Source organism: Stegostoma tigrinum, chromosome 49 (genome assembly GCF_030684315.1).
Source record: "Stegostoma tigrinum isolate sSteTig4 chromosome 49, sSteTig4.hap1, whole genome shotgun sequence".
Lineage (NCBI taxonomy): Eukaryota > Metazoa > Chordata > Chondrichthyes > Orectolobiformes > Stegostomatidae > Stegostoma > Stegostoma tigrinum.
Genome location: NC_081402.1, coordinates 3,207,677 through 3,232,346, shown reverse-complemented (window position 1 = coordinate 3,232,346; position 24,670 = coordinate 3,207,677). Strand labels below are relative to the sequence as shown.

Sequence of the window (24,670 nt, the reverse complement as noted above, 5' to 3'; positions counted from 1 at the left end):
GTCTCACTCACCTTCTATCCTACTTCCTCTATCCTCTGCCTCTCCATCTCTTTATTTGCTCCCTCTCCAACTGCCCCCGTTTATACACTCTTACCATTCCCACCTCTCTCTATCCTCCCGCCTCTCCACCTGTCTGTCCCTCTATCTCTCTTCCTCTCTATCCTTCCCTGTCCCTGTGACTTTCTCTCTATCCACTTGCCTGCCCCTTTGTCTCTCCCTATCCAAATACCCGTCTCTCTGTCTCTCCCTATCCGCCTGCCTGTCCCTCTGTCTGTCTCTCTCTCTCCACTTGCCTATCTCATTCTCTCTCTTTCCTTATTCATGTGGCTGACTCTGTCTCTCTCTCTCTACCCACCAGTGTGTCCCTCTGTATCTCTCTCTCTCCTTAACCACCTGCCTGTCTGTCTGTCTCTTTCTCCATCTGCCTGTATCTCTGTGTCTATCACTCTCTCTATCCCTCTCTATATACCTGGCAGTCTCTTTCTCTCTCTCTCCCTATTCACTTGGCTGACTCTCTCTCTCTCTACCCACCAGCGTGTCAGTCTGTATCTCTCTCTCTCCCTATCCACCTGCCTGTCTGTCTCTCTCTTTCTCCATCTGCCTATATCTCTGTGTCTATCATTCTCTCCCTTTCTCTATCCCTCTCTATATACCTGCCTGTCTCTTTCTCTCTCTCCCCCTATTCACTTGGCTGACTCTCTCTCTCTCTACCCACCAGCGTGTCCGTCTGTATCTCTCTCTCTCCCTATCCACCTGCCTGTCTGTCTGTCTCTCTCTTTCTCCATCTGCCTGTATCTGTGTGTCTATCACTCTCTCTCCCTCTCTCTATCCCTCTCTATACACCTACCTGTCGCTCTCTCTCCCTCCCTCCCTCCGTCTACCTCTCTACAACACCGCCTCCCTTTCCGACACGTGTTGCCGATGCACTGGGAGAGACTGCATTCACCTGGGCGGTGCTTGACTTCGTGAGAAAAGAATGTATTTGTGTGTCGGGTAAGGGAGGTTGGTGTGGTGGTGGGAGTGGGGGGAGAGAAAGAAAGAGAGGGAGGGAGAGAGGGAGGGAGAGAGATAGAGACAGAGAGAGCAACAGAGAGAGAGAGAGAGAGAAACTACTGAGCTTAGAAGTGCCGAGCAATGGGCAGGCTGCAAGTAATCACACTCCAGCTACACAGCGGAGATTTCAAAGCACCTCTCCTCTGTACCTGAGGAACTAATCTGTTAATCTGATTATTGGTTAACTCTGAGGTGAGGCTTTCTAAATGTGACAAACGTTTTGTTTTTGCTCTTTCTGATCAACGTGGAGGCAGGTAAAAGCTCCAAAAGTATTTGCACAATGAAAGCTTACTCTCTCTCTCCCTCTCTCTCTGTGTGTGTGTGTGTTGAGGTAAAGCAATTGTGAAGATGTTTGTGAAAGAGAAATTTGTATCAGAACTTCCTCCTCCAGTTTGCTGTCAGTGATCTTGAACTAGTCGGTGTTTCGTTCAGCGAAACCTTGAAGGAAAAGACACTTCTTTCTTTCTCCTCTGCCTTTTTGGAGGTTTTTTTTCCCTTGGGGGTAAAAAAAGACAGATTCCTCCCACAGAGATCAGGAAGAGAAACTGGTTTCTGTGCAGTGTGTGCGTTCTCTACCCCAAGTTCAGACATGCACCTGCAGAAGACAGTGAAACTCAGAAATGCCAGTGCTACCTGCCTCGACTGCCTGAGCTTGGATTGGAAAACCTTCTAGCTAGTGTTAGGTAATCTCCACAACCTGCCAAGACTCCCTGACAGTGCCCAGGAGGCTGTGAGAGTTTCTTCACCAGCTCTGGAATTGTTTGAAGTCTGCACCTCTCCTGGTTCGAAAAGAGGGGGGAGAATCTACGCTTGCATGAAGGGGCAGTCAGTCTGTGATCTGGCTCACACACACAGGTCCCTGCAAACATCCATGCAGGGATTGACAGCATGGAGTTGAGGCTGAATCCAGGAATGTACAACACTCTCCTCTGCATCGGGATGGTCTATTTAGGAGCTGGGTAAGTCTCTCTTGCTGTCTTCTGTCAGTCATTTATCTGGGCAGCCCTGAGGACCATATCCTTAATTTTAGACAACCTCAAGAGAAAATAAAATGCAGACCCCTCTATAAACTGTCCCACAACAAACACTCCCAGTTCAGGGATACAACAGGGTTAGGTACAGAATAAAGCTCCCTCTACACTGGCCCCAACAAACATACCCAGATCAGGAACAGCATGGGGTTACATACAGAGTAAAGCTTCCTCTACATTGGCCACACCAAACACTCTCAGGACAGGGGCAGCCGTAGGATTAGGTACAGAGTAAAGCTGCCTCTACACTGGCTGCATCAAACACACCCAGGGACAGCACAGAGTGAAAAGCCCTCTACTCTGTCTCTCTGTCAAGCTTTCCCAGGACTGGGACAGCATGGGGTTAGATACAGAGTAAATCTCTTTCTACATTGTCCTCACATCAAACACACCCAGGACAGGGACAGCATGGGGTTAGATGCAGCGTAAAGCTCCCTGTTCACCCAACAAACGCACACAGGACAGGTACAGCACAGGGTTAGATGCAGAGTAAACTTCCCTCTACACTGCTCCCCCAAAAAACACATCCAGAATAGGGGACACGGGTTAGAGGCAGAGTAAAACTTTCTCTACGATGTCCCCTTCAAACATTTCCAGGAGAGGGACAGGAGGGGTTTAGGTACAGAGCAAAGCTCCCAGAGGATTTTAAAAATGTGGCGTTAAGGGCTGGGGAATGTGTGTGTCAGTGAGCAGAGGTTTGAGTCGAAGGGTGACCGGGTTCAATGTGAGTTACGACACAGATGTATCAAAGTAGTTGGGTTTGGGATGAGATGGAGATTCCAGATGTTAGAATGTGGGAGACCAGCCTGAAGTGATTTGGAAAAGTAGAGTTTGGAGGAAATGAGGGCACAGACGAGGGGTTTAGCAGCTCATAAGCTAGTAGAGGAGCACAGACAGGCAGCGTTAGAGTAATGGAAATGTGTGACCTTATTGATGGTGGGGGTGTGAGTTCAGAAGCTGGGGGTTCAGTGCCAGATTAAGCTGGCAAACAGTATGGTTCAACTTCACACCCTTCGCAGAAAACGCAAGGGTATTATTGCTTGGGAATGCAGCTTGGAGTAGGGTCTGGAAACAACGGCTTCAGCCTTCCATACATTTCACTAGAGGCATTTCCTTCAGTACTGGATGTAAGAGAAGCAGGATGACCATTTAGACATTGTAGAGGCATAGAGGGTGCTGTACTGTCCATCTAACCCCGTGCTGCCCTTGTCCTGGCAGTGTCTGATGGGGACAGTGTAGAGGAAGCTTTACTGTCTATCTAACCCCATGCTGCCCAACAATGACTTGGATGAGGGGATTGAAGGATGGGTCAGCAAGTTTGCAGATGACACCAAGGTCGCAGGTGTCGTTGACAGTATAGACGTCTGTTGTAGGCTGCAGCGGGACATTGACAGGATGCAGAGATGGGCTGAGAGGTGGCAGATGGAGTTCAACCTGGATAAATGCGAGGTGATGCATTTTGGAAGGTCGAATTTGAAAGCTGAGTACAGGATTAAGGATAGGATTCTTGGCAGTGTGGAGGAACAGAGGGATCTTGGTGTGCAGATACATAGATCCCTTAAAATGGCCACCCAAGTGGACAGGGTTGTTAAGAAAGCATATGGTGTTTTGGCTTTCATTAACAGGGGGATTGAGTTTAAGAGTCGTGAGATCTTGTTGCAGCTCTATAAAACTTTGGTTAGACCGCACTTGGAATACTGCGTCCAGTTCTGGTCGCCCTATTATAGGAAAGATGTGGATGCTTTGGAGAGGGTTCAGAGGAGGTTTACCAGGATGCTGCCTGGACTGGAGGGCTTATCTTATGAAGAGAGGTTGACTGAGTTTGGACTTTTTTCATTGGAGAAAAGGAGGAGGAGAGGGGACCTAATTGAGGTATACAAGATAATGAGAGGCATAGATAGAGTTGATAGCCAGAGACTATTTCCCAGGGCAGAAATGGCTAACACGAGGGGTCATAGTTTTAAGCTGGTTGGAGGAAAGTATAGAGGGGATGTCAGAGGCGTGTTCTTTACACAGAGAGTTGTGAGAGCATGGAATGCGTTGCCAGCAGCAGTTGTGGAAGCAAGGCCATTGGGGACATTTAAGAGACTGCTGGACATGCATATGGTCACAGAAATTTGAGGGTGCATACATGAGGATCAATGGTCGGCACAACATCGTGGGCTGAAGGGCCTGTTCTGTGCTGTACTGTTCTATGTTCTATGCCCCTATCCTAGCAGTGTCTGATGGGAACAGTGCAGAGAAAGCTTTACTCTGTATCTAACTCCATGCTGTCCCTGTCCTGGGGGTGTCGGGGAGAGAATATATTTAGATCTTCACACCCTTGACAAGGACAGGACCATCTAACCTTTGTGTTTGAGTGATGTTAAACTAAAATCACTCGTTGGCAGTGGAGGTTCATACATTTTTGCATTCACCAGCAGCTGCTGTCTAATTTATTGGTCTAGGATGTGGTAATTTTTTTTATTAAAAAAATCCCATGCAGCCTGTCAGGATTGGTTCCTGTGGGTGTACAGTGCCTGATACAAGGAGCTCGCCCACACATGCACTGTTAGTGCTACTGGTTCACATAGCTCACCCCTTATCCACCACCACAAGTGAATTCCTGAGCCCAACGCCTTCTGTCCTGGCTGACAGATTCTTCCCTGCTTCCAAGGCGGATGTGAATAGAGGCAACCTGTGTTTGTAAGTTCACACGGATGTTTCAAGGCCCTTTTGCTCTCTGAGTTTGATCACTGAATCATGGAATCCCAACAGTGTGGACGCAGGCCATTCAGCCCATTGAGTCCACACCCATCGTCCCCACCCAACCCCTGCAACCCGCATTTCCCATGGCTAATCCATTTAGCACACACAACGGGAAATTTAGCATGACCAATCCACCCTAACCTGCACATCCCTGGGCACTATGGAACAATTTAGCACGGCCAATCCACCCTAACCTGCACATCCCTGGGTACTATGGGACAATTTAGCACAGCCAATCCACCCGAACCTGCACATCCCTGGGCACTATGGGACAATTCAGCGCAGCCAATCCACCCTAACCTGCACATCCCTGGGCACTATAGGACAATTCAGCGCAGCCAATCCACCCCAACCCGCACATCCCTGGGCACTACGGGACAATTTAGCACAGCCAATCCACCCTAACCCGCACATCCCTGGGCACTACGGAACAATTTAGCACGGCCAATCCACCCCAACCCACACATCCCTGGGCAGTATGGGACAATTCAGCACAGCCAATCCACCCTAATCTGCACATCCATGGGCACAATGGGACAATTTAGCACGGCCAGTCCACCCTAACCCGCACATCCCTGGGCACTACGGGACAAATTAGCACAGCCAATCCCACCCTAACACGCACATCCCTGGGCACTATGGGACAATTTAGCACGGCTAATCCCACCCTAACCTGCACATCCCTGGGCACTACGGGACAATTTAGCACGGCCAATCCCACCCTAACCCGCACATCCTGGGCACTACGGGACAATTTAGCACGGCCAATCCAACCCAGCCCACACATCCCTGGGCTCTACGGGGCAATTTAGCACGGCCAATCCACCTAATCTGCACATCCCTGGAAGAGGAGGAACTGGTTCAGAGGCGAATTGGCTCGGGGGTAGACAGCTGCTTTGTCCTCGATCTCTGCACTGGCTGCACATCAGAGCTATACACCTCGAAATTACACCAACAATACTTCTACTGTTCTGAACTGAATAAACCAATACTGAGACAAGGGGCAGAAGGAAGCCCTTCAAGTGTGCTCTGCCATTCAAAATGATCATGGCCAATCATCTCTCTCAACGCCATATCCCTGCTTTCTCCTCATGCCCTTTGATACCTTTAAAATCGATAAATTTATCAATCTTTATCAAGCTTTCTCAGTGACTTGATCTCTACAGCTGTTTGTGGTAGAGGATCCCACCGGTCGCTACTCTTTGAGTGAAGAATTTTTTCCACACCTCAATCCCAAATGGTCAGCCTCATACCCTGGGACTGTGCCCCCTGGTTTTGAACTCCTGAAACCAGGGGATACACACTCTCTGTCAGTACAGTCCTGTTAGAGTCGCATATGTTTCAATCAGATCTTCCTCTCAGTCCTAGCAACACTAGTGAGTACAGGCCAACGAAACCTGCCATTCCCAGTGCCAGCCTGGTGAATGTCCAATGCACTCCCTCAATGGCAAGGTCATCTTTCTTAGATAGTGAAGTAGAAACAGTGCACGATACTCCAGAAGCTGTCTCACCGAGGCCAGGTACAACCGTGGTGAGACATTCCAAAGCGAACACTCAAATCATTTTGCAATTAAAACCATTATATAATTTGCCCTCCCGATTGCTTGCAGCGCCAACTTTCATTGCATAAGGATACCCAGATCCCTTTATCCACATCTTCACTTCCACACTTCTCAAGATATCACCAGTTAAATAAAAATCTGCTTTTCTGTTTTCAAAACAAAGTCTAGAATTTCCTACACAAAAATAGAAATTGTTGGTAAAACGCAGCAGGTTTGGCAGCATCTGTGGAGCAAAATCAGAGCTAGCATTTCTGTTCAAGTGACCTTCCTCAGAACTGACCCAAAACGTTAACTCTAATTTCTGTTTTTTGTTTCTGATTTACAGTATCTGCAGTTCTTTCACGTTTTATATAGAAGTTCCTAATTAGCCACCTTGTACTGCGTCTGCCGTGTGTTTGCCCACTCATACAGCTTGTCTAAATCACCGTGAAGTCTCCTGCATCCACCAAGTCACAATCCCACCCAGTTTTGCATCATTCAGAAACTTCTTCGTATGTTTGTCAATGATCTACTCACTCCCTATCCCAACCCACAGGCACATCTTTGAGGCCTTCCCTGGCCTCCGCACCAGTCACACAATCACCAATGACAAAGGGGGAACAGTGGCAGTCTTCATAACCCAAGACAGATATAGGATAGACTTCCTCTCCTTTGTTAAACTGAAAGTAAAGCTCTTGCTACACTGTCTCCATCAAATACTCCCAGGACAGGGACCGCAAGGGGTTAAATACAGGGTAAAGCTCTCTCTACACTGTCCCCATCAAATACTGTCAGGAGACGGGCACCATGGGGTTAGATACAGAGTAAACCTTCATCATCAAACACTCCTAAAGCAGGGACAGCATAAGTTTAGATATATGGTAATCCCTCTACACTACCCATCAGGCCTCCTTAGCTCTGGCTAACACAACTTACCAGTAGGATACTGAATGAATTCGGGTGCAGTGCAGTTAGTTCCTGACTGATAGAGATCCCAAACCTTACAGCAGGGTGATTGGATTGTAATTATAATCACACTTTGATGTGCCCTGCTCAGTCTGCACTGCTATTTGAACTTCATGTTTGTGAATATGAGACCTCAACATAATCTTGGGGCAAACCAGGCTCAGTGTCAGTGCTGAGGGAGGGCCATGCTCTCAGTGGGTCAGCACTGAGGGAGTGTCGCACTGTGGGAAGGTCAACACTGAGTGAGTGCCGTATTGTGGGAGGGTCATTGCTGAGGGAAAGCTGCACTGTTGGAGGGTCAGCACTGAGGTAGAGAGCACTGTCAAAGGGTCTGCGCTGAGGCAGTGCCGCATTGTCGGAGGGTTAGTACTGGGGGAGTGGGCACTGTTGGAAGGCCTGCACTGAGGGAGCACTACACTGTTGGATGTGCCATCTCCTTAGAAGAGACATTTGACCTTGTTTGCCCTCACAAGCAGATGCAAAAGGTCCCGTGGCCATTACTGGAAGGACAGGTGAAGTGAAAGGTGGCAGAAGAACATTTTCATCTCTGTCCTGGGAGGAGAGCTGTATCTCTCAACCCTTTGAGCTGTATGTCTCTGTCTACCAAAATGGCCACATTTGTGTTGGGCCATCAAGTGGATATTTAACTATGGGGAGGTCACAGGGAGTGCTCATCGATGATATTAGCAGCATCCTTTGTCATCAGGGGTATTGAATGTCCTCATACTGGCCCTGTGTGGGATAAGGAAACTAGCTGTGCCAGAGGGGGAGCACAGAGTTAATCCCCATCGACCATACCTCAGCTGGGGGCAATGTTTTCTGAGGTGGTACTAGAGAAACACTGGGATGTTTGAATAGTTACAAACAATGCAGCTCTGTGTTGCTCCCTTTTACTGTCACCAGTGAGGCAACAGCATGTTTGCTCCAAGTCTGGGCCTTTAGGCACATTTGTGCACAGCTCCCTTCTCCCTGCAGCTTGGTCTCCTTAACTCTCTGTGGGCTCTGCTCTGTCTCCCTTTGTCCCTGTTTCTCACTCTCCCTTGCTATGTCTGCCTTTCTCTCTCACTACCACATTGTCATCACTTCCTCCCTCACTTTGCCTCTCCCTCTCTGAGCAAGATTCCACGCCAGCTTTCCTTCAATACCAATCCATCCCCCTCTCCCTCCTTCCATGACAATGCCTTCATACTTCCACCATGTTACCTCCTTCCCCAATATCTCCCCTCTCTCTCCTTCCCCCACCCTCCCTCCTTCCCCATGCTCTCCTTCAACAATTCTCCTTCCTTTCCTTTCACTCTTTCCTTCCACCATTCTCCCTCCCTTCCCCTTTCTCTCCTTCCCCCATTCTCCCTCCTTTCCCCACTCTCCCTCCCTCTCCCCTCTCTCTGCTTCGCCCACACGTCTTCCTTTCCCCTTTCTCTCCTACCCCCACAATCTCTCCTTTCCCCTCTCACTCCTTCCCCCACGCTTCCTCCTTCTCCCTCTCTCTTTTTCCCCCATGCTCCCTCCTTTCTCCTCTACTTTCCACACATTCCCTCCTTTCTCTCCTTCCCCAACTCTCCCCATTTCTCCTCATTCCCTCCTTCCTCCTCTCTCACAGAACTCTATAAAATTCTAACAGGACTAGACAGGATAAACACAGGAAGGTTGTTCCCAAAGACTGAGGAGTCCTGAACCAGGAGCTCACAGTCTAAGGATATGGGATGCACCATTTAGGACTGAACTGAGGAGAAATATATTCATCCAGAGACTGAGGCGCCCATGGAATCCTCTGCCTTTGAATGTGGTTCAGGCCAAAACCTTGAATGCTTTTGAGGAATTGGATATAGTTCTTGGGTCTAAAGGGATCAAAGGGCATGGGGTGGGGCAAGAGGGAACAGGGAACAGTTGTGATGATCATAATGAATGGTGCAGCAGGCTGATTGGCCTACTGTGTTCCTGAGTTTTATGTTTCATTTTCATTCCCTTGTTCCTTCTGAACACATCAATTTCTCCATCCCATCTCTCACCCTCAAGCAATTTTTCTCATCCCCTCCATTTCTCAATCCCTCCTTTTCTCCCAATCTCCCTTCCTCCCTCTCTCTCCAGTTGCCTCTCTCACTTTTCTCTTCTCAGTCCCTCTCCCGCCCCTTCATCTCTCTCTCTCTCTGTGTCCTGTTTTCACTGTCTTGCTCTCTTGCCAACAGTGGTTTCCCGTCAGTGGTGGCTCTAGGTGCCAGCATCATTTGCAATAAGATGCCTGGCCTTGCCCCGCGCCAGCGAGCCCTGTGCCAGAGTCGTCCAGATGCCATGATTGTGATTGGAGAGGGGGCACAGATGGGGCTGGATGAGTGTCAGCATCAATTCAGGTACAACCGCTGGAACTGTACTTCACTCGGCGAGAAGACGGTCTTTGGACATGAGATGAAATTAGGTAAGTGAGCAGCCACATGTGCCCTGCAGCTGTGAGGATCCTAATTTATATGTGCCCCAGTCCAGAGACTAGGGCAGCAGAATCCATACCCGCAATGTCCACCGGTGCTAGTGTCGTCGGAGGGTCAGTACTTCCACATGCACTGTTGGAAGGTCAGTGCTGTGTGAATGGGCACTGTCAGAGGGTCAGTGCTGAAGGAGCACAGCACTGTTGGAGTGTCAGCATGAGGGAGTGGGCATTATTGGATGGTCAGCGCTGAGGCAGCAGTAACTGTGAGAGAGTCAGTGCTGATGGAGTGCTGTTCTGTCGGACGGTCAGTGCTGAGGAAGTGGGTATTGCCAAAGGATTAGTGCTGAGTGAGCGGGCACAGTCGGAGGGGCAGTGCTGATGAAGGTTGGACCATTGCTGCAGGGCCTGGAGTCACATGTAAGCCCAGACAGGGTAAATGATGGCTCATTTCTCTCCTTGAAGGACATTAGTGAACCAAACAGGTCTATATGACAGTCAATTACATGGCCAGGAATGTAGCAGCAGAAGGAGGCCATTCAGCCCATTAAGTTGATTGTGCTACTCAATAAGATCATGCCTGACCTAATCATTCTCAACTCCACTTTCTTGCCTTTTCATATATTTCTTGATTCCTCCCTTACAGATTAAAAATCTCTCTATCTCAGCCTTGAATATACTCAACAAATGGCTCTGACAGACCTTTATGGAAAAGAACTTCACCGATTCACTCCCCTTGGAAAGAAGAAATGGGCGACCCCTTACTCTGAGATCTTGCCCTCTGGTCCTAGCCTCTCCCACAAGGGGTAACAACTTCTCCACATCTCCGCTGACAAGCTCCCTGAGAATCTCATGTCTTTCAATAAGGTCACCTCTTGTGTCTGATGGGATCTGCCAGGGAAGATGAGGAGAAACATTTCTCTCTTTTTTTTGGAGGTGTTGGGGGGTGGTGGTTAGGGCATGGTGGAATGAAACCTTTCATCACTTTACACCTTTTGAACAGATCAGTCCTTTATTCTCAATATGTGAGGGAGGGCAAGCCCAGTCTGTGTGGCCTAACCTCTTGGTTTTTGGCAGCATGCAGCATGATGGTCGGTCAGGGTGGCTTTTCTGAGATCGATACACCCTACTGGAAGGGACTGTTACTGAGTGCAGATACTCAGGGTTTGGGCGGGTTTAACCAGAACTCTAAGCAGAGCTTTTGTAAGAGGGCTATGTTTACAAATCCTGGTCTTAGTCATTGCCCCATGTCACCACTGCCTGCTCGACTGAGACCTTTAGAAAGCCACAATTTCAAGAAGTTTAATGGGCCGAGTGTATACATCTCCAAGTTCACAACAAGAAACCAATTGGCCGGTCTGGCCTGCTCCTCCATTCAGTATGATCATGGCTGATCTTGGACTCTGACTCCAACTTCCCTCTCGCTCTCCTTGGTTTCTCAAGAGACCAAACGTTCGCCTGTCCCAGCCTCAATAATGGAACTTTCATAATCCTCCAGGCTGAAGGTTTCCAAACATTCACACACCTCTGAATGAAAAACCTTCTTCCCAGCCAAGTTCTCACACCTCACCCTGAGACTGTGTATCCCATCACTCCCATGTTTCAGATTTCCCACCCAGTGGGTATAAGTCTCTCAGCCCCTCCCCTCTCCTATCCCCTTCAGAATTTTCTGTTTCAATGGGATTCACCTCTTATTCTTCTACCCTCCAAAGAACATCAGCCCAATTTACCCAGGCCCCCATCATAGGGCAGCCCATTCATCCTAGGGTCCATGGGAACAGTCACTGTACCACCTGCAATGCAAGGATATCCACCCTGGCAGTAGAAATGGCACCTTGTATTCCAGCTGTGTTCTCACCGAAGCTCTCTGCAAATGCAATCCTATTTCTTTATTCCTGTCCCCAAATCCTTTGCAATCAAGGCCAATGTGACATCTGAACAACTGCATACCAATTTTTGGTGTTCTTTGCATGGACACACAAAACTTGCAATGCATACTTGCAAGTTCCACATCTCTTTTTAAAACATTCTGCTTATCTCATAGTCATGCAGCATGGAAACAGACCCTTCCGTCTAACTAGTCCATGCCATCCAAGTCCCAAACTATACTAGTCATGCCTGCCTGCGTTTGGCCCATATCCCTCCAAACCTTTACCATTCATTTTCTTATTCAAATGTCTTTTAACTACACCCACACCCACCACTTCCTCTTGCAGTTCATCCCATACACAAATCACTCTCTATGTAAAAAACGTTGTCCCTCATGTCCTCTTAAATCTTTCTCCTCTCACCTTAAGAATATGCCCCCTTGTTTTGAACTCCCCCAGCATAGGGAAAAGGCCTTTGCTATTCACCCTATCTATGCCCCCCATGATTTTATAAACCTCGTAAGATCACTCCACAACCTCCCAGACTTTCTCCTTAAAGCTTAAACCTCCATTTCTGGTAACAGCCTGGCAAATCATTTCTGAACCCTGTCCAATTTGATAAATTCCTTCTTTTCACAAGATTCAAGAACAACTTCTTCGCCCGTTATCACACTTCCGAATGGGCCTCTCAAATTTCAAATCTAATGTTGATCTTGCTTGTTATGCACCTTCTTTGCAGCCGTATTCCTCGCTCTGTTCAATCACCCTATGATCTTTGTATAAGATCTGCCTGCACTGCACGCAAAACAAAACTTTTCACTGTACTTCACATGGGCTTCAGATCGGTATGACAGGTCGGCACAACATCGAGGGTCGAAGGGCCTGTACTGTGCTGTAATGTTCTATGTACCTAGGTTCATGTGACAATAATAAATCAAAACAAATTAAAGACCAAACCTGATCAGTATTGTCCTGGACAACTGGGAGAACCTCCCAGCTCTTACTTATAACTGGTCCCGTGGAATCTTGTACATCCACCTGGGTGGGGAGAGGCCCACGCTTGTAACTTTGCACCCAAAGGGGCAGGACAGCAACATTTCACTAAAGTAGTGCCTTGGGTGGGGAAGTTATTTGATATGAAAATTGGGTTAATTCCTACAGAAAAGCGAATATGGTCACTCCATCACCCTTCTGCCAGTGCCCCTGGGCAACAGTACGGATGTTTTACCTGAGGCATTGCTGGCCCTCTCTCCGTGTAAATGGGCCGCATCCTGAGCCCAGCAAGGGCCTCCAATTAGTTGTTTTCTTTGCAACAGGAAAGGGTTGGAGGAGGGTAAACCTGGTGAGGGTCTAAGAGATTCTGATGCATGTGGACAAGGTGAAGAGAAAGCAGCTGTTCCCCTTAGTCAGAGGGTCAATAACAAGGGGGCATCAAATTAAACTGTAAGGTTAGAATTTAGAGGGGATTCGAGGAGAATCTTTCCACCCACACAGTGGTGGGGGTCTGGAACGCACTGCCTGGGAGAGGAGGATTTGAGGAAAAGTTTTTCACCTAGACAGTGGTGGGGATCTGGAACGCACTGCCTGGGAGAGGAGGATTTGAGGAAAACCTTTCCACCCAGACAGTGGTGGGGATCTGGAACGCACTGCCCGAGAGGGCAGGATTTGAGGAAAAGTTTTTCACCCAGACTGTGGAGGATGTCTGGAACGCACTGCCTGGGAGGGGAGGATTTGAGGAAAACCTTTCCACCGAGACAGTGGTGGGGGTCTGGAATGCACTGCTGGGAGGGGAGGATTTGAGGAAAACCTTTCCAACCAGGCAGTGGTGGGAGTCTGGAACGCACTGTTTGTGAGGGGAGGATTTGTGGAAAACCTTTTCACCCAGGGTGGCATGGTGGCTCAGTGGTTAGTACTTCTGCCTCACAGTGCAAGGGACCTGGGATCAATTCTAGCCTTGGGCAACTGTCTGTCTGTTTGCACTTTCTCCCCATATCTGGGTTTCTTCTGAATCCTCTGGTTTCATCCTACAGTCCAAAGCCATGCAGGTTAGGGTGGATTGGCCATGCTAAATTGCTGATAGTGCCCAGAGATGTTTAGGTTAGGTGGGTTAGATATGGGAAATGTAGGAATATGGGAATGGATCTGGTGGGATGCATGCTCTTCAGACAGGTGGTGTGGTCTTGTTGGGCTGAATGGCCTGTTTCCACACAATGATTAAAGGGTGTTGGGGGTATGGAATGCCCCGCCTGGGAGGTGAGTTTAAAAAGTGCTTGGACGAGCACTTGAAATGTTATATCATTCAAGGCTAAGGGCCGAGTGAGAGAGGGTGGGACTAATGTAGGCAGTAGTATATTTTTGGCAGTATAGACTTGAAGGGCCAAAGGGCCTCTTCTGCAGCATAGGTGTCTAGAATTGTAACTGTATGTGCTATATGTTGCTGACCAAGTGCTGTCTAATGCAAAATCATCTTCGACAGTAGATATTTTTGTTAATTTTTTTGCTGTAGAGGTGTCAAACTTCTGACCTTGTTAATTTGTTTGATATTTTACATTCTGGCATTTATCTTGATGGTGAACAGCCTCCCCCACTACCATCCCTTGCCCCCTCTGAAGAAAGAAAACTGTGCTGAGGAGTCATGGCGGTGCATTCTCTCCTCCAGGTAGCAAAGAGACAGCCTTCGCATACAGCATCATAGCAGCGGGAGTGGCCCACGCGGTCACACAGGCCTGCAGCCAGGGCAACCTGTCTGACTGTGGCTGTGACCGGGCCAAACATGGCTACTACGACCAAGAGAAGGGCTGGAAGTGGGGTGGCTGCTCGGCTGACATTGAGCACGGCATCACCTTCTCCAGGCGCTTCCTCAATGCCCGCGAGGTGAAGCGGCATGCCCGAAGGCTCATGAACCTGCACAACAATGAGGTGGGAAGGAAGGTCAGTGCAGCTGGCTCTGTATCGCGGTGCTGGTCAAAGTGGGCACGTGAGCGTGGGTGTGCGAGGATGAGAGCAGTGGGACTCTGTGGCAAGGAGCTCCAAAGACCCTCGACCCTCAGAGGAGAGGCCCCTCCTTAGCCTGCTGTGCCATGGGAGCACAGAATGCTCCTTTGCTAGCACAGAACTCGGACTCGATGAAAAGAGAGAGGCAAGTGACTGAAGCTTTTCACCACTCAGACAAATTTCAAATGCAATTTAGTGTGATTGGGAAACACTCATTAAACAGTCCTGAGTACACCAACTTAATCAGCTGAACTGGTAACCTGGGCTCCTGCTTGCTATAAGGAACAGGTATATACACAGAGATCCATGCTCTGCAAACAGAATTCAGGTTTTGTGCATCTTCTGAATTACCCAGGACATTTAGTTCCCACAGTTGCCTTCACCATAGTACACCTCGGCCAATCAGTGTCAACCTGACCACCAATCAGTGCCAACCTGACCACTAATCAGTGCCCATCTTCTCCTTTCATAAAAATTGTTGTGACTGCTTGAAGAATGGGTGAAAATTTCATTTGGACATACTGAATTCTTTAGGGCCTTGACTGGTTAAATGCTGAGAAGATATTCCGCCTCACGGGGCAGTCTAGGACCTGAGGCATCAGCTCAGAGGAAAGAGATGCCAATTTAAGACTGAGATGAGGAGGAATTTCTTCTGTCAGAAAGTTCAGAGTCTTTGAAACTGCTTGCCATAGTGTCCTTTTGTATATTTAAGGCTGAGATGGATACATTCTGGATGTGAGTTTGCTCGCTGAGCTGGAAGGTTAGTTTTCAGACGTTTTATCACCATTCTAGGTAACATCATCAGTGAGCCTCCGACGAAGCGCTGGTGTTATGTCCCGCTTTCTATTTATCTGGTTAGGTTTCCTTGGGTTGGTGATGTCATTTCCTGTGTTGGTGATGTCATTTCCTGTTCTTTTTCTCAGGGGATGGTAGATTGGCTCCAAGTCAATGTGTTTGTTGATGGAATTCCGGTTGGAATGCCATGCTTCTAGGAATTTTCTAGAAAATTCCTAGAAGCATGGCATTCCAACCGGAATTCCATCAACAAACACATTGACTTGGAGCCAATCTACCATCCCCTGAGAAAAAGAACAGGAAATGACATCACCAACCCAAGGAAACCTACCCAGATAAATAGAAAGCGGGACATAACACCAGCGCTTCACCGGAGGCTCACTGATGTTACCTAGAATGGTGACGAAACGTCTGAAAACTAACCTTCCAGCTCAGCGAGCAAACTCACATCCAGAACCTCAACCTGAGCTACAAATCTTCTCAAAATGGATACATTCTTGATCAGTTGGGGAATCAAGGGAAAAGACAGGAAAGCTGAGCTCATTGTTGTAACTGTTTGAAATTTTGCATTCTGGCATCAGTTTTGATGGTGTAAGGTCTCCTCTAGCACACCAGCCCACTCTTGATCGATACCTTCAACTCTCACTCCCTCCACCACCGGTACACAGCAGCAGCAGTACCGTCTACAAGATGCACTTCAGTGACTCGCCAAGGTTCCTCTGATAGCACCTTCCAAACCCACCAGCTCTACATCCTGGAAGGATGAGGGGCAACAGACACAGTTACAGCACCTGTAAATTCTCCAGCAAGCCTCATAGCAGCCGGACTTGGCGATATGACTGCTCCTTGTGGTCCGAATTCTGGAATTTCCTCTCTAATGACACTGTGGGTATCCCATGCCACGTGAACTGCAGCAGGTCATGAAAGAGGCTCACCACCATTTTCTCATAGAACAACTAAGGATGGGCAATAAATTCTGGTCTAGCCGATGGGACCCACATCCCTTGTACAGTTGAAGCAAATCTTCCCTACTTCTGTACTCCATCTCTCTTGCAGTATGGGCCAACACACCTGATTAGTTGCTGGGGTAATGGGAACTGCAGACGCTGGAGAATCCAAGATAATGAAATGTGAGGCTGGATGAACACAGCAGGCCCAGCAGCATCTCAGGAGCACAAAAGCTGACTTTTCGGGCCTCGATCCTTCATCAGAGAGCTGATGAAGGGTCTAGGCCCGAAACGTCAGCTTTTGTGCTCCTGAGATGCTGCTGGGCCTGCTGTGTTCATCCAGCCTCACATTTCATTATCATTGCTGTGTGTGGCTTCATCAGTACCTTGTATAACTGTAGTGAAACTTCAGTTTTCGTACTCCAATCTATTCTGTGACAACAATATTTCTATAGTTTTGTAGGAAACATCCCTGCACCCGCCCCACCCCATCCCACAGCTCAGTTTGGAGAATCTGGGTTTAAGCACATCCCCTCAACACTCTCATGTAAAACAAGGAAGGTCTGATGGTAACGCAGCTGTACTGCCTGACTGGCAAATAGTGACAGTGAACAGACAGAGAGAGATTAGAGCATCCCACCCATTCCCCTCCCCCTACATCTACCCATGTCTAACCCACCTACCCTAAACCGCCCTAGGCACTATTAGCATGGCCAATCCACCTACCCTGCACATCTTTGGACTGTGGGAAGAAACCAGAGCACCGGGAGGAAACCCACACAGACACGGGGAGAATGTGCAAATTCCACACAGACAGTCACCCGAGGATGAAACTGAACCCGGGTCCCTGGCGCTGTGTGCTGCCCATGTCGTGCATGTATGAGGCATCTGTATGTTTGCAATTATGTAGTGTGTGTGTATATGATGTGTGTTCATGTAACGTTTGTGTGTGTGTGACAGATCATGTAGTGTGTGTATTTTTGTAGGGTGTCTCTTGCGTGTGGTGTATGTGGTGTCTGTAATTATGTAGTGTTTATGTAGGGCACCTGTGTTGTGTGTATATGAGGTCTCTGTTTGTGTGTGTGTGTGTGTGTGTGTGTGAGAGAAAGAGAGAGACAGACAGAGATTACGTAGAGTGTGTGTGCATATGTAGGGACTGTGTGTGTGTGTGTGTGTGTGTGTGTGTGTGTGTGTGTGTGGGTATGCATGTGTATGAGGTGTGTGGCGGATGGCGCCAGGACTGTGATATCTGGAAGCCCGTAGTCACAAACGGATACATCAGGTGGTAGGTGTCAGATTCTGCTGGCTTGCTCCTGAACAAGCTAGATGGACCATTTTGACAGCTGCACCTTGTTTAGGATCCACTCTGATCACCCCAGCAGGGGAGGGGTCTGGAAAAGGTTTCCTAAAATAGACTGCCTGCTCACCCAGCAGGGGAGGGGTCTAGAAAAGGCTTCCTAAAATAGACTGCCTCAAAACTCCTAGATAACAAAATGTGAGGCTGGATGAACACAGCAGGCCAAGCAGCATCTCAGGAGCACAAAAGCTAACGTTTCGGGCCTAGACCCTTCATCATCTCTGATGAAGGGTCTAGGCCCGAAACGTTAGCTTTTGTGCTCCTGAGATGCTGCTTGGCCTGCTGTGTTCATCCAGCCTCACATTTTGTTATCTTGGAATCTCCAGCATCTGCAGTTCCCATTATCTCTGCCTCAAAACTCCTGACTGGATTACTGTGTCCAGAGGGATTACTCACATGTGGTCAGAAATGAAGAATAAACTTTGGAGCCTGGAATATGAAAACCTTGATGGACCCAGTGTACACTGACCAGCCTGAGTGAATTGCGATCATAATCAGAGAACTGAAGAGATGTCAGATTGACCTAGCTGCTCCTTCTCAAACGTGTCTTGCAGATAAAGGGTAACTAAAGGAGATGAAAGGTGATTACACCTTCTTCTGAAAAAAGGTTGCTGACAAGCCGAGCATTCATGGCATCAGATTTGTAATTAAGAACCAGCTCCTCAGTTGCCTCTCTGAACCTCCTGTGGGGATCAACTGACTCATGACCTGATGCTCACCAACAATCCGACATCTACAGTTCTGAGAGCTTGTGCCCAACTCTTGACTCGGAAGAGGCAGTAAAGGAGATTTTCTATGCCAACCTTGACTCTCTGTTGTCAAGCATCGCCAAGGATAATTCTTCTCAGAGACTTCAGTGCCAGGGTCGGTCAAGCCCACGATCTTCGGAACGGCAGCACAGGAAGGGGAAGTATTGGCGACATCAACTCCAGTGGAGTCCTTTTTCTCACAACATGCGCTGAGTATAACTCTATCAACACAACCACACTTTTCTGTCAGAAAAACAATTCAAAGCATCTTGGAGGCACCCATGCTCAAAATAATAGCATCTCACTGATTATGTCATTGTTTGCAGGGACTGTTGGGATGTGAATGTCACCAGGGCTCTGATTGGCAAAGATGACTGCTGCACTGATCACACCCTTATCCTTGCCACAATGTCCATCAGACTACACAGAAAGAGGAACGTTCAGAAGAAGCAGACCACAGCAAGATTCAACATCAAGAGCCTGGGTGACACAGGCACTATGTAACATCTACAGGCCTCGGTTGCTAAAAACCTACCTCTGCAATACCTCGAGGACATAAGAGAACATGTTTAAATCAACCATTCTCAGTACTGGCAGTAACACGTTGGTACAAGTCCAGAAACCATCAGGAATAAAGGAGGCATGGCACAGGTACAGGCAGCTGGGATCAAGGGAAATCTGAACGTATATTGGAGACACAAGAGTTTACCGAAGAAGGAAATCAGGAGGTCAAAACAGGGGCAAGAGATAGCTTTGTCTGAGAAGATTAGGGTGAATCCACAGAAATACGTACTGTAATATTATTACTGTATGTTAGAGAAGAAAGAATAAGTAGGGAGAGAATAAGACCCCTTGAAGTCCAAAGTGGATATGTATGTGTGGAACTGCAGGAGATAGGTGAGTTCCTTAATGAATATTTCTCCTCTGTGTTTACCGTGGAGAAAGAGATGAAGACTTGGGAACTTGGGGAAGTTAGAGGCGATATCTTGGGGACAGTCCATATCATATTAGAGGTGGTCTTGGAAATATTAGAATGCATGAAGGTGGAAAAATCTCCTGGCCCTGACCAGATATATCCAAGAACACTGCAAGAGGCTACAGAAGAAATTGCAGGAGCCCTGGCTGATATACTTCCATCATCGTTAGCCACGGGTGAGATCCTGGAAGACTGGAAGGTAGCAAATACTGTGCCCTTATTCAAGAAGGGCTGCAAAGAAAAATCGGGGAATTATAGACCAATAATGGAATTGACGGGAGAATCTGGAAGAAGGGTCACTAGACTTGGAAACAACCTACTGACCTCTGCCTTAAAAATATTTAAAGATCCTGCATTCACCGCCTTTTGAGGAAGGGAATTCCAGAAGTATATTAAAAAAGTTTTCCAATATGCTTTAATTCTGAAGAGGAGTAATTTCAGACTCAAAACGTTAAGGCAAAAAATACTGATTGACAATGTTGAATTACATTTGTCATTTATAATCATCTAACAAGCACGTTTCTATCTTGGCAAATATTTTTTGTCATTTTCCACATTATTAGCTTTGCCCTCCAATTTACTATCATCTGCAAATCATGCGGGGCATAGATAAGGTGAATAGCAGGGGTCTTTTTCCTAGGGTGGGAGACTCCAAACCTAGAGGTGATATTTTTAAGGTGAGCAGAGAAAGTCTTAAAAAGGACATGAGGGACAGCTTTTTCACACAGAGAGTGGTTCATGTATGGAATGAACTATGAGTGGAAGTGGTGTATGTGGGTACAGTTACAACGTTTAAAAGACATTTGGATAAGTACATGAATAGGAAAGGTTTGCAAGGGTATGGGCAAAAGTCAGGTAGGTGGGACTAGTTTAGTTTGAGATTATATTCAGCATGGGCTGGTTGAGCCGAAGAGCCTGTTTCTGTGCTGTATGACTCTATGTGGGCCTAGTTTAGTTGGGAACAAGGTCGACATGGACAGGTTGGACGAAAGGGTTAGTTTCCATGCTTTATGACTCTGTGGCTCTAAGTGGGACTAGTTTACTTTGGGAACGTGGTCAGGGTGCATGAGTCTGAACAAAAGGTCGATTTCCACGCTGTATAACTCTATGAATCTGTTTCTCTGTCTACAGATGCTGTCAGAAACCGCTGAGATTCCCCAACAATTTTGGTTTTTGTTACATGCAGACAAACTACTCAAGATGACACATAAGCATTTGTTGCTTTCTTTGTTTTCAGGTTTTAAAGGACAGCATGAGAATGGAGTGCAAGTGTCACGGGGTATCGGGATCATGCACCATCAAGACCTGTTGGGTGACCCTGCCTGCTTTCCGGGAGGTGGGCTTCGCCCTGAAGGACAAGTATGGGCAGGCAGTGCAGGTGGAGCCTGTGCTGGCAGGCCGAGGGCACCAGCCCACCTTCCTGAAGGTCCTTAAGACACCCCACCTCAAACCACTGCCCACCGATCTGGTCTACATTGAGCGCTCGCCTGACTACTGTGAGGAGAGCCCAGCAGCGGGCAGCGTGGGTACCCAGGGACGCCGATGTGAGCGCACCGGCCCAGGGAAGCCAGGCAGCTGTGAGGTCCTGTGCTGCGGCCGTGGATACAGCACCTTCCAGTACACCCGAACCTGGCAGTGCAACTGCAAGTTCCACTGGTGCTGTCAGGTCACGTGTAGCCAATGCAGTGAGAGGACTCATGCCTATACATGCAACTAAGGGTCAAGTACTGCCCAGAGCAATGGGATCTTTCTGCTCCCAAGGAACCATGGTACGGTTGCCGGACCCTTATAATTTCATCCCGCCTTGAGCTGACAACCTCCCTTCTGGGCTAAGCACCGCCTTGCAATGAGGCTTCATCAGTGGAAATTGTATAAAAAGAGAATTTTGTTGCTGGTATCATTCTGCTGCTAAAATTCAGCAACTGGGCTTTGATTGTCTGCAAGTGCGATTGGTTTCTGACTGCCCTCAAGTTGCCTCTTTATCTGAGGCTCGCGGGAGAGGAGATACCCCCAGGATTTGGTCTGCACCGGCATATTACGATTGACCATTCTGCTTTGGGGCTTGTCCATCAGGGAGGCAAAGTGCAGCTCTCTCCAAACCTCCAGGGCCCCACGGACATCACGCAGAACACCCAAAAGGGTTAGGAGGTTCAGTCATGTTTTTGGGGCTGAGTCTGGGACATTGGATGTCTCTGAATGAAGAACAGCTTTACGAAGGTGTACTCTGGCCACTGGCTAACCTGTTCTGTCCACGGGCAAGTTAGAATATTTGTGTGTTCCAGACATGACTCCTGTTCTATCTAATCCGGTCCCAGGTGTTCTTTGGTGCTAAGATTTTGGAAGAAGGGTTGTCTTAATCAATCCCCACAATTGTGTTGTGTTTGGGGATGGTGTACTTGCGCAGTACCTTTTTTGAAGTGTTTGATGAGGACAGTGTGGAGGGAGCTTTACTCTACCTGACCCTGTGCTGTCCCAGTCCTGAGAGTGTTTGACACCAGAGGGGTCCAATGTAAAGGGAGCTTTAGTCTGTATTTAACCCTGTGCAGTCCCGTCCTGACAATGTTTGATGGGGGATAGCGCAGAGGATCCTTTACTCTGTATCTAACCTCATGTTGTCCCTGTGCAGCGAGTGTTTGACTGGGGACAGTGTAGAAGAGATTTTACTCTATCTAACCCCTAGCTATACCTGTCCTGAGGATATGGTCATACTTGTATTGTGTACCGTCGGAGTGAATGAAGAGAGATTTAGGGTCATTGGGATTTTGTAGAGTGGGAGTGAATGTCTATTGGGGTTGTGTATAATCTCCATTTCTATTTCTTTTCACAATGTGTCTCTCCCTCTATGACTCTGACTGTTTCTGTATCTTTCTTTTTGCGTGCATGTCTCTCATTCTCTGTCTCCCTCATTTGCTGTCTGTGTATGCATGTGTCACTTACGCTCTGTGTCTCCTTTCCCTCGCTCTGTCATTGTGTTTGTGTCCATATCCTTGTGCTCTTTCTCTTGGTCATTCCCTCCCTGTGAATGTGCGGATGTCTCTGTCTTTCTCTCTCACTCCCTTTTTTTGTGTGTTAAGTCTTAACACTCACTGTTTCTCCTCTCTCTTTCACTGTGTGTGCTGTCTCCTCTTTAATTCTGTCATTCTCTGTGTTTGTACGTATCTCTCTCTCTTTCTGCCGTTCTCTCTCCCTGCATGTCAGTCTGTCTCTCTGTCACTTCCATCTCCATGTGTGTGTGAGTGCATATTTTCTCTCTCTCTCCCTCTGTGTCAGTGTGTCTGGCTCTTTTTATCGTTCTTGAGCTCTGTGTATGTGTGTGTCGCTCTCTCTCTCCCTCCCTGAGACTGCAGCAGCATGCGGGGACTCAGGGTACCTTAGAGTTCACAGACTGAGGGATAGACATTGTGGCTTTGTTTTTCTGGGGGCGAGGACTCACGGTGGACATGGGGGAGTGATCTGCATGTTCCTTTTTTGCTGGCTGTTTCTTTTATTTCTGCTTCTGTTTTAAACCTTGTCTTTCATACACTAAGATGGCGCTGGAGAATGGCGACCTTGTACACTTTTCACTGTACTCCTGTACTTGAGTACGTGTGACAATAAAATCTAAATCTCCCACTCCCTCTCTATCTAAGGTCTCACACAAACACACACACACACACACACACACACACACACACACACACACACACACACACACACACTCAGACTTTTCCACTGCCCACATGTGCTTGCATTACACCCTGTCCAAGATGACAGGACTGAAGAGCTCCCACCCTTGATGTTCCTTTTTCTGAGCTGGGAGCAAGCTGTAACAAACACTCCCACTGTTCAGTGATCTGCACACACCCATCTGACTGTGTTACACAACAATGGGACCAGTGCTAATGGGAACTGCAGATGCTGGAGAATCCAAGATAATAAAATGTGAGGCTGGATGAACACAGCAGGCCCAGCAGCATCTCAGGAGCACAAAAGCTGACGTTTCGGGCCTAGACCCTTCATCAGAGAGGGGGACGGGGTGAGGGTTCTGGAATAAATAGGGAGAGAGGGGGAGGCGGACCGAAGGTGGAGAGACAAGAGAGTTGCAATGGGAGAGAGATTCCCTGAGGTTGGTCCGGAGGGGGAGGGTAACTTCTTCAGCCTCACAGTTTATTATCTTGGATTCTCCAGCATCTGCAGTTCCCATTATCACTGATACAATTTTAACCTCACTGCGAAGCCTCTTCCAGGGATGCCTAACCTGAAGAAGTTACCCTCCTCCCTCCGGACCAACCTCAGGGAATCTCTCTCCCATTGCAACTCTCTTGTCTCTCCATCTTCGGTCCGCCTCCCCCTCTCTCCCTATTTATTCCAGAACCCTCACCCCGTCCCCCTCTCTGATGAAGGGTCTAGGCCCGAAACGTCAGCTTTTGTGTTCCTGGGATGCTGCTGGGCCTGCTGTGTTCATCCAGCCTCACATTTTATTATAATGGGACCAGTGCCTTGTCTCATGGTCTGTATGTCGCAGTCTGTAATCCTCCCCATCACTGTAGGATTGAACTACGCGTATATACACACACACACGCACGCACGCACCCGGACACAGGTTCAACCTTGCAAGAATGCAGTGGCTTTCAAGTGATTGCTTGTGGGATCTTCCCATGTACCACGCTTTTCTGACATGTGTTGGGAAATATTTCAAAGGGTTCTGGGGTGTTCTAGAAAGGTACTAAACCAGAATGCAAGCCCATTTACTGTTCACCACAGGCTGCACAGCAGCTCAGTGCTTAGCACTACTGCCTCACAGTGCCAGCTACCTGGGTTCAATTCCACCCTCAGGTGACTGTGTGGAGTTTGCACATTCTCCCCGTATCTGTGTGGGTTTCCTCCCAGTCTAGGGATGTGCAGTTATGTAGATTAGCCATGGGAAATGCAGGGTTTCAGGGGCTGGGTTTGGGCTCAATGGGCCGAACAGCCTCTTCCTGCATTATAGGAATTCTGTGATGGCGGGGATTTTCTTTGTTTCCCCCCTCTCTCTTTTGTTCATTCTACCCCTCCCCCTCTTTTCTCTTCCCACATTTCCCACTTCTTCACCTCTCTCCTCTTCTCCCCCCTCTCATTGTCTAAGACCAAAGGACATAGACTCAAAATAAAGGGATTTCAACTGTAACCACCCTCATCAGGAATGTGCTTCTCTCAGAGGGATAAGTGTCTTCCGAACCCCTTTCTACAGAGAAGGGCACAGCCCTT

General features: G+C 48.0%; 1 protein-coding gene across 1 annotated transcript; it reads left to right on the top strand.

Moving 5' to 3' along the window:
• The first annotated feature begins 1,918 nt into the window (after window positions 1-1,918).
• LOC125449949 (protein Wnt-7b-like) lies at window positions 1,919-21,301 on the top strand. Its single transcript, XM_059643136.1, has 4 exons — window positions 1,919-2,012; window positions 9,526-9,752; window positions 14,286-14,557; window positions 20,682-21,301. The coding sequence occupies exons 1-4, from the start codon at window positions 1,942-1,944 to the stop codon at window positions 21,159-21,161; spliced, it is 1,050 nt and encodes a 349-aa protein (XP_059499119.1). The 5' UTR covers window positions 1,919-1,941; the 3' UTR covers window positions 21,162-21,301.
• The last annotated feature ends 3,369 nt before the right edge of the window (window positions 21,302-24,670 follow it).

Bases quoted from the DNA above. Each gene is read 5' to 3' on its own strand.
- LOC125449949 (XM_059643136.1), top strand. From the start codon at position 1,942: ATGGAGTTGAGGCTGAATCCAGGAATGTACAACACTCTCCTCTGCATC. The intron at 2,013-9,525 runs GTAAGTCTCTCT...TCTTGCCAACAG, and splicing joins ATGGTCTATTTAGGAGCTGG to TGGTTTCCCGTCAGTGGTGG. The intron at 14,558-20,681 runs GTCAGTGCAGCT...CTTTGTTTTCAG, and splicing joins ACAATGAGGTGGGAAGGAAG to GTTTTAAAGGACAGCATGAG.